Here is a 10,147-nt window from a genome sequence, read left to right as displayed (position 1 = left end):
ATAGGGTCGCTATGAGTTGCAGGCAACTCGACGGCACATAACAACATAACAATAAGAACAACATATTAATGAGAGTTATTGGCCTATAGTTTTCTATTTTGGTGGTTTCTTTACCTGGCTTTGGTATCAAGGATATATTTGCTTCATAGAATGAGACCGGGAGGATTCCATCTTCTTCTGTTTTCTGAAATACTTTATGTAGAATTGGTGACAGTTCTCTGAATGTTTGAGAAAATTCACTTGTAAAACCATCTGGTCAAGTGTTTTTTGGCTGGAAGTTGTTTTATTACCTTTTCAATTTCTTCTTTTGTAATGGGTCTGTTGAAGTGTTCAGTTTCGGTTTGTGTCAGTTTAGATAGGTTATGATTTTCTAAGTATTTGTCTATTTCCTCTAGGTTTTCATATTTGTTTGAGTATAGTTCTTTTTTAATAATATTCGATTGTTAACCTTTTTATTTTGTTGGTTCTGTTGTGACATTGCCTGCTTCATCACCTATTCGAATTGTTTTTGTCTTTTCCTTTTTTTCTTTTGTTATTTTTGCTAGTGGTTTTTCAATGACCTTTTGAAGAAACAACTCCTGGTTTTGTTGATGGTTTCAATTGTGTTTTTGTGTTCTATTTTATTTCTGCTCTAATTTTTATAATTTCAGGTTTTTTAGAGGGTGTTTGGTTTTTTAACTCTTCTTTTTTTATTTGTTGGAGTTGTTGGTTTAGCGAGTCAATGGTCATTTTTCCCTATTTTTTGATGTGTTTTCTTATTGCTATAAATTGAACCTCTAATTACTTCTTTGGCTGTTTCCCAGAGGTTTTGGTAAGTTGTGCTTACATTGTTACTTGTCTGGAGAAACTTTTTAATTTCATTTTTTATTTCTTATAATACCCACTCATGTTTAAGCAAGGTGTTGTTCAGCTTTCAAGTGTATGGGTTTACTCTCTTTTGTCCTCTTGTTATTTCTAATTTTGTAGCATTGTGTTTTGAGAAGATATTTGTATTATTTCCATGTTTTTTTATTTATTGATGCTTGCCTTGTGTTCTAAAATGTGATCTATTCTGGACAAAGGTCCATGCACATTGGAGAAGAAGGTGTACTGTGCTTTTTGGGGTGTATTAGCCTATAAATATCTATGAGATCGAGTTGGTTTGTTTTTTGGTTTAATTCTTCAGCATCTTTGTTGAGTTTCTTCCTGGTAGTTCGATCTTTTCTTGAGAGTGGTGTATTGAAGTCTCCAACTACTATAGTAGTTTTGTGTATTTCCTTTCTCAGTTTTGTTAATGTTTGTTTTATATATTTTGCAGGCCTTTCATTTGGTGCATAGCTGTTTATAATTGTTATATCTTCTTGTTCTATTGACCCCTTAATCATTATGTAGTGACGTTCCTTGTCCTTTATGATGGTTTTTTCACTGTAATCTATTTTATTGGAGATTAATATGACCATTTCTGCTTTTTTTTTTTTCTGGTTGCCATTTGCTTGGTGTATTTTCCCCGTCCTTTTATTTTTAGTCTTTCTTTACGTTCATTTCTCAGGTGTGTCTCTTGTTGACAGCATGTTGATAGATTTGGGGTTTTTTATCCAATCTGCTACTCTTTCTCTTCAATGGTGCATTTAAACCATTCATATTCAGTGTGATTCTTGAGAGGCAAGGGTTCATTGCTATCATTTTGTTGTACTTTTTGGCATTGTTTCTAGTTACTTTGGTGCATCCTGCTTTCTGTGGCACCTCTGTAAGAAGGACGTCTCTCTGTGTTTCCTGTAGTCATGGTCTTGTTTTTACAAACTACCTGATGTTCTGTTTTCCTGGGAATATCTTGATCTCTCCTTCATATCTGATGGAAAATTTTGCTGGTTAAAATATTTTTGGTTGACATTTGTGTTCTCTGAGGTTTTTTATATATGTCATTTCACTGTCTTCTTGCTTGTGTGGTTTCTGCTGAGAAATTGGCACTTAATATTATTTGCTCTCCCTTATGGGTTATTCTTTGTTTCTCACTCGCTGCTTTCAGAGTTCTATCCTTAAATTGTTTCTGGCAAATTTGACTATAATATGTCTTGGTGTTTTTCTTTTAAGGTCTATTCTGTATGGTGTTTGCTCAGCTTCTTGAATATATATTCCCTCATTCTTCATTATGCCTGGGAAGTTTTCTTCTAGTAATTCTTCCACAACTTTGTCAGTACCTTTACTTGCTTCTTTTCATTCTGGGATTCTGACAATGTGTATGTTATTCTCTTGATTGTGTCCCACATTATTCTTAGGCTTTCTTCTTTTTTCTTCCTTTTTTATTCTGCTTTATGTTCTCACAGATCAATGGTAACAATTCTATCTTCTATTTCACTGATTCTGTGTTCCATCTCTTTGACTCTTTCCATGTGTCCCTCCATCATGTTTACAGCATCTGAAACATTGGTCCTCATATTTTGCATGTAGTTTCTTATTCTTCCAGAGCCTCTAATGTCTCATTTATTTTCTCTGCATTGTTTTGGATTGGTTTTATTTAAGCCTCTCCTTGTTTTTGATTGTGTTATCCTGTAATTCTTAAACTTTGTCTTTCACCCTTTGAAAATATTCAATCATTGTTCTTTTAAATTCTGTGTCAGAAAGTTTCATCAGACTTTCTCTCTTCATGAGATCCATTGGTCCTGTGTTATTTTTTGGGAGATGACATCTTATTTTGGACTTGTGTAGAGAGTGAGGTAGCCTGCTTCCTACGTGACATTGCTGTGGTAGAGTTTTTCCATGTCTGAGGCGATACCAGGTTCTTGATCTGAAGTCATAATTCCAGAATAGGGTGGGGTAACTACCCTGCCTGTGTTTCTCTCAGTTCAATAGAAAAAAAGGCCTATGGAAGCAGTCTTCTCTGTCAGACAATTGGCACAGCTAGGGTAGCCCAAGGAGCTCTGGGCCAAAGGCAGTTAATGGACTGAATGTGAGAAAACACAAGATGGAGAGATTAAAAAACCAAGAAGTCTTGGTTTTCCCTTCAAGAACATGCTCCAGAAGCCTCACTCCCTTCTGATTGAGCTTAATTAAGGAGTACCACGTGATCCAGTCAAACAGCAGTGACTCCCTCCCCAAAGTACTTCACTCAAGTTCCAGCGTCGATCCCAGTGCACATTGGCAGTAGCGTTCTGAGCATGGGCTGGTGACAAGACTGGAGTTCCAGGTTCTCACTCACTCACTCGCTCACTCACTCACTCAGATTCTAGCTTTCCTGCTCACCCTGGCACATTGCTCCCTGGTGCATCACTCCTTGGCACATGCATGGCACCAACAAGCAGCTCTCCAGCATGCGTGTGGCATCAGGAAGCAGCTCCCCGGAGATTGTGTGGCTCAGCTAGCAGCTCCCCAGTGCATGTGTGGCATTTGCATTGTTAATCTCTTTACATCAGCATTTCCCCCACTTTTTTTTGCCTTGCTACTTTATGGTGCAATTTTTAGAGTCTCTTTTGACATCCATTTTTTTTTCTTTTCTCTCTCCCTGTCTTTGTAATGAACTTTTACTTTTTTGATGGATGATACCATTGATGTCATCCCACAACCGGTGTTTGATAATTTGGGTTCAATATATCAAATCTATTTTTAGATAATTCTTAAAATCAGATGTGATAGACTCAGATTTGTATCTTAGTTCTCGCAGACTTGTTTTACTTTTCTTCAACTTCAATTTGAACTTGCACATGAGTAATTGATAATCTGCTGCTATTGAGTTTCTTCTTGGACACTTTCTACAAATGTAGTCACTGTGCTTCCTATGTAGTCCATCAGGTGAGGTCCAGGTTTATGTGCTTTAAAAAGACATTTACAATGAACAAATAATCACTTGATCTCCAGACTTATTTCTGTCAAAAAGTCCATGTTTTGTAAATATCAGTCCTTCTTCTTTGTTACTAATTTTTGCATCCCATTCACCAATTTTTACTGATATAACTTGACTGCAAGTTCAATCTATTACATACTACAAGAGTTGGTTTGTTGTCATTAGATCTCATCAAGTATGACTCATAGTGACCCTATGAACAACATATATGAAACCTGTTGTATCCTGTGCCATCCTCATCATCTCTGAAATACCTACTAAGTCCATTATTATGGACACTGTGTCAATCCATCTTGTTGAGGATTTTCCTCTCTTTTGATGACTCTCTACCTTTCAAGACATGATATATCTTGCAAACAAGAGCTGCTCCTAATAACATGCCCAAAGTATTCAAGATGAAACTGTAATTTTGCCTCTAAATAGCATTCTGGCTGCACCATCCCCAAGGTATATCTGTTTGTTCTTTTCACATTCCATGAGATAGTCAGTACTCTTCTTCAACATCACAATTCAAAAGCATAAATTCTTCTGTCATCCTTATTTATTGTCTAGCTCTTGGAGATATATCAAGTGAATGAAAAGATTATTGACTTAATCAGGTATACCTTAGTCTCCAAACTAACATGACTATTATTTAGTATTTTGGAGAGGTCACTGACAGTGTACTTGTTCATTGCAATATGTCTCCTGATCTCCTGACTTCTGGTACTAAGGGTATTGATTTTGGATCCATGTAAGATGAAATAATTAGCAAATTCAATCTTTTCTTCATTTATAGTGATGTTGCTTATAGGTCAAGTGGTGAGGATTGTCTTCTTGATGTTGAGATGCAATCCATAGTGAAGGTTGTCATCTTTAATCTTCTGCAGCAAGCATTTCAAGTCTTTCTAACTTTCAGCAAGCAAGATTATGTCATCTACATAACTCAGGATGTTGATGAGTCTTCCTCTTATCCTGATGTCACATTCTTCTTCTTAGAGTCCAGCTTTTGAACAATTTCCTCAGCATATAGGTTGACTAGTTATGGAGAAAAGTTATAATCCTGACATAAAATTTTCTTGATTTTAAGCCATAAAATGTTCTCTTGCTCTGTTTGGGCAAAAGAAGTATTCATCATCTTTGGTGGTTGATACATATATTTTAATAATTGTTATATTATCAGGTTTTCCCTGTAATGTGTATGGATAATATCCTATCACTCACATTGTTGTACTTCAAAATAGATCTTGAAATGTTCTTTTTGACCATGAATGCAACACCAGTCTTTCTCATTTTTTCATTCCTGGAATAATAGATCATATGACTCTCTAATTCAAGATGGCAAATAACAGTGCATCTTAGCTTGCTAATGACTAGAATACTGATCTTTATGTGTTACATTTAATTTTTGGTAAATTACAATTTTCCTAGATATCTAGATTAAAATATCCTAAACTTTACATATTTCATATTTCAATTATCAATGATTAAGTTTGTAGTTGTTTCTCTATTTTAAAGTGTCTTCCAACATGAGGGGCTCTACTTTAAGTATATATCTGAAAATGTTCTTCAGTTATTCATATGGTCTGCAAAGGATTGTTATTTCAGAACCAGATTACTTGTACTGCTTCTTAGTCTGTCTTAGTCTGAAAGGTCTACGAAAACCTGTCCACCATGGGTATCTCTGCTAGTTTTTTAAATACCAGTGGCACAGCATCCAGAATCACAACAACCTGCAAGTCACTCCAATATATCTAACTGATAGACGCGTGTTATATGCATAAAATCAAACTGTAAACAAGCAAGCATATACATATATAAATTATAAAATAATCAGGAACATATAAGCCAACCTCTCATTACAGCAAACTGACAAGTAAGTGCTATATTCACTATAGGCAAACCTTAAAACAAATAAACAAAAAAATACAAATATCATAAAATTTGTTGGAGGAATGGATGTCATAATTAGTAGAACTAAAAGAATGAAGGCACTCATTTTGAGGCTACCAGCTGCTCTGAGGGAGAAGGATAGACAATCTCCTCATGAGTGATTAACTGCCTCTGAAAATCCACTGGAAGGTCAGCTGTGGGTCAGTCCAGACTCTACAGTACACAAACAACAAGAACACCACTAACAAAAAGCATTGAAGTTGAAGGTCAAAGGACCTTCAAGTATGCTTAAGGAACTGCTTGACTGAAGAATTGTACCTTATTTTCTACCTGTTAATATCTCTAATAAATCCCATAATTGTGGGTACTGCTTGTGCATTCTATATGGCCATTGCAACAGATTAGTGAATATAGTAGTAGAGCATTGTGAGCCCTGGGAGGGACAATTGGTATTAGAGTTGACAGGGAGTGTGAGAGGCATATCTGACCTCTTGGGAATTAGTGTTGTAATATGGATGTTTTGAAAAAAACTATTCTCCCTTGTGGAGTTAATGAAGGTCAGATGCACTACCACCATATCAGCCACACTGTTTTTAAAAGAGATGTTTATCTTATTACATTCAAACCCAAAACTCACTGATGTTGAGTCAGTTCTGATTCACAGTGACTCTTCATCACGTTTCTAAGATAATAAATTACAGTGGGAGAAGAATGCTCATTTTCTCCTGTGGAGTCATCAGTGGATTTAAACTTCTGGAGGTGCACAGCCTTTCAGATAGTATTATAATTTACTATTAACTAACCAACCAGAGTTCCTTCTTATAACCCTACTAACATGTGTTCTCTGATGGCTACACAGATTCTAATGGTTAATGAATGTATGACTTTTTAGAATATTAGATAAAAAAATCTCAATTTTTATATAAGCATTTTTAGAGGAATTTTATTATTTATAATAGCCACAAATTGGAATCAGCTCAATATCCATCAACAAGTTGAGATACAGTCATGCAATGAGAATAATAAAACAAAGAAAAAGAAAAAAGAGTGGACTGTCATTTGATTTTGACTCCATGAGCTTGTGACTTTTGGAAGGATATTGACAGGTATTTCTTCTAAATTAACTGTAGGGAGGTTTAAACAGTCAACCTTTCCGATAGTTGTTGAGGATGTAACCATTAATCTATACAGGAAGTCTTATAAAAGGAGATGTATTGTTATCACTAAGTCTATTGTGACTCAAATTCCATGTCTAATTAGTTTTTTTAAAGAGAAATTCTGATGAATGGTATACAAATCAGAAAAAGTCAAATGCTGGAAAAATTCTCCATAAAGTCATATTTCCCAAACCAGAAAACTCATGAAATGTGGTTGGAAAGAAGAAGAAAAGATTGGAAACTTACAGTGTCTGAGTCTGCATCAGGCACATTTAGGTAGGTCCACTTCCTGTCAGAGCCTGCTTGAGAATTCTTTAAGAAAGTTGCCCAAATGTCAAAAGAAAGAGAATATTAGAGCAACAGACAGATATTGGAGAAACAAAGACAAGGACTTACAGACACACAGATTGTTATAAGGACACAGAGATACCTAAAGCCTTCTTCTCGAGAACAGTCTTGATATGGAAATAAGGAATACCGCCTTACTCTGTAGGCAGTGAGAACTTACGGATAGTTTTTGAGAAGTAGAACTTGATTAGGTATTTGTGCTAGGAAGATAATCTACAGCAGTGTTAGGGATGGTTACGGAGTTGACAGAATGATGGCAAGGACATTTTTCATCAAAGGTTTGTAATTGTTTATAGGCTGGGCTGAGGGGGTTACCAAAGCTCAATCATTCCAAATGCTTTTATTTAATTTGAGACCTCCCATATGTGCATATTTGTATCTTTCTGTATTGCCAAGATAGGGAATGAAGAAACTTAAAAATCTCTGTGAAGAATATGAAGAGAGAAGGAAGGAAATTAGCTGCCTTAGTAAAAGCCCATCAAAAACGAAAGTGAAAAGGAGAAATGAAAAATGAAAGTGTTGGCAAATAGCCTGTTAAGGACTTTGAAGTCACCATCACACATTCTCCTCACTGCAGTCATACTTTCTCTGGAAATACACAGAAAATAAAAAAGAGACAAAAAGAAATTTCCAGCATGTACTAGAGAAATGCTTACGGTTGACAGGCAACTTGCTAAGCTGTGAGTATTTGCAGAAAATCTAGAGGACACTAAGTCATTAATGCCTTCTTCATTATCTTCCAATGAATCCTAAGAAAGGAGGAAAAATTGTTAGTTTTGGTTATTTCTGTTCTAGAAAATGTTTTCACTTTAAATAAAACTTTCTTGCCTAAATAATGGAAAATCAGACAAAAATATCTAGAAATTACTCCATTCTTAGGTTTTCCATCCTTTCCCCTGCAGTATATCTGAATCATGTCATCAGAAGAATGGGGAAGGACATGGAGTGAAGCAGGATCTACTTCCTAATGCTGCTGATTTTGTGGGAAAAAGCATGTAATCTCAAAACACAAAGACTTAGGTTTGATTTTTTTTCCCTCTCTGATCTCGAAGGTAAACTACTTTAGACAATATAGTTAATTTATTTAATACACACACACACACACACACACACACACACACTGAATGCCTTGTTAATATACTTCACATGCAATTTAGTTATGCTGTGTTCACCATGTTGTGCAAATATCACCATTAATGATTTCTAATATTTTATGTAATTGAACTTTAAATGTATATGGATATCTATATTCTTTTGCACTGCAAAGACAGAGTAATATATCTAAAAAATATTTGCAACAGAATAAACTATTCTGCTTTGCTTTTTCCTCTCCCAAATGGTTTTCTTCTGTGTGATAGGTCATCATTATTCAAGTGATATTTTTATATGTTAAGAAATTTCAAACACAAGCCAATATAAAATAAAAATAAATCCTTTAAAAAGTAAGTGATATAGACAAATTTAAAACTTCAATATTTATTAAAATAAAAATGGCCAAATTGCAATAATTTTTTGCTGAATGAATTGTATCACACATATAATTTTTATTATGGGCACTTCTATTCTTTGCTTTACTTCTACTTTTGTCCCTTACACCCATACATGGCAAAACTAATATTTAGCATTCTGCTGTATATATTATATTACATTTCTTCTACTTTGTTTAAATGGAAAATCATTTAACACATATAAATCTGAGAAGGCATAAATAAGGATTCTTTTGACCACTGTTTTTTAATTTTTATCCTTTGGGGAGAAGGATGGAAAATCTCCTCCCATATGATTAACTGCCTCTGAAAACCCACTGGAGGGTTATCGATGGGTCAGTTTCAACTCGATGGTACAAAACAACAATAATTTTAATACATGGTTTTAGGCATTTGCTTTAAAAAACCTTGTATTCTTGTATTATGAAACATTATATATATATATATATATATTCCCAACTATGTACAACATAAATGTACAATATAATAACATAAAGTTATAAAGCAGAAGTTCTCCTGCATCTTGCATATGTCTCAAATTCTTTCTTCTCCCTGGATGAGAATGATTTTTATGGTAACTACATTCTTGATTTAAAACAGTTTTACTACCTATACATAAAACTCTAAACAATATGGTTAAATATTGTTTATTTTTTAAACTTTATGCAAAAGGAACTAAATTTTATATATATATGTGCTTTACCTATTGTTTAAACATAAAGTCCTAAGATCCACCCATATTGTTGTATGTCACTGTATACAAAATAGCCCTACAGCTAAATGATGCACAATAGCTGTACTTACCAGCTTAGTGCAATGAGATACAAAATAAATGAGAGATGTATAGATATAAAAGAATGCAATGAAACATTGTTCACTTGTAGACAACATGATTCTATATAGAAAATGAAAAAAAAATCAGGCAAAAAAAATGGCCTGAAACTAGTAAATGAGTAAAGCAGTGCCACAAAATACAAAGTTAATAAACAAAAGACAATTGTTTTCCTACATATCAGTGATTACTTACTGAAATTTTAAGTGAAACATTTCATTTGCAAAAGTATCCAGGAATAAAATATTTATATTTATTGTAGTTGTTATGTGCTGTTGAGTCAGAACCAACTCACAGCTGACCATCCAATGGGTTTTCGTAGACAGTTAATTGCATTGGAGTTAATTGTCCATCCATCTCCCATGAAGCAGCTGATGGATTTGAAACCTTTAACTTTGGGTTAGCAATTAGGAAAAACAGACATCTTTAACAACATTGCCATGAGTATACTTCCCCATCTATTTAGATATTCTGCAAAGGCATTTGATTGTGTGAATCAGAAACAAGTTATGGCTAATATTGAGAAGAATAGGAATCCCAGCACATGGGAATCCCAGAATATGAATGAGCATACTCTGATCAAGAGACTGTTTGAGTGAATGAAGCATGGGAGCACTGTTGTTGTTGTTGTTGT

General features: G+C 34.5%; 1 protein-coding gene across 2 annotated transcripts in view; it reads right to left on the bottom strand.

Annotated features, from left to right (window-relative positions):
* The window catches only part of SYTL5 (synaptotagmin-like 5), a 267,276-nt gene that overhangs the window by 81,858 nt on the left and 175,271 nt on the right, over window positions 1-10,147 (bottom strand). The window contains exons 9-10 of one of the 2 annotated variants that reach the window (XM_006897511.1): window positions 7,851-7,943; window positions 7,093-7,158 (exon numbers count right to left, since the gene is read on the bottom strand). In XM_006897511.1, coding sequence (XP_006897573.1) covers window positions 7,093-7,158; window positions 7,851-7,943 — 159 coding nt within the window. The remainder of the gene's footprint in view (window positions 1-7,092; window positions 7,159-7,850; window positions 7,944-10,147) is intronic. The other variant, XM_006897512.1, reaches the window with a different exon arrangement.

The sequence above is a fragment of the Elephantulus edwardii genome, unplaced genomic scaffold (genome assembly GCF_000299155.1).
Source record: "Elephantulus edwardii isolate Elephantulus edwardi_28Jun2011 unplaced genomic scaffold, EleEdw1.0 scaffold00210, whole genome shotgun sequence".
In the NCBI taxonomy this organism is placed as follows: domain Eukaryota; kingdom Metazoa; phylum Chordata; class Mammalia; order Macroscelidea; family Macroscelididae; genus Elephantulus; species Elephantulus edwardii.
Note: the sequence above shows the minus strand (reverse complement) of the source record. Positions and strands in the feature narration are given on the sequence as shown.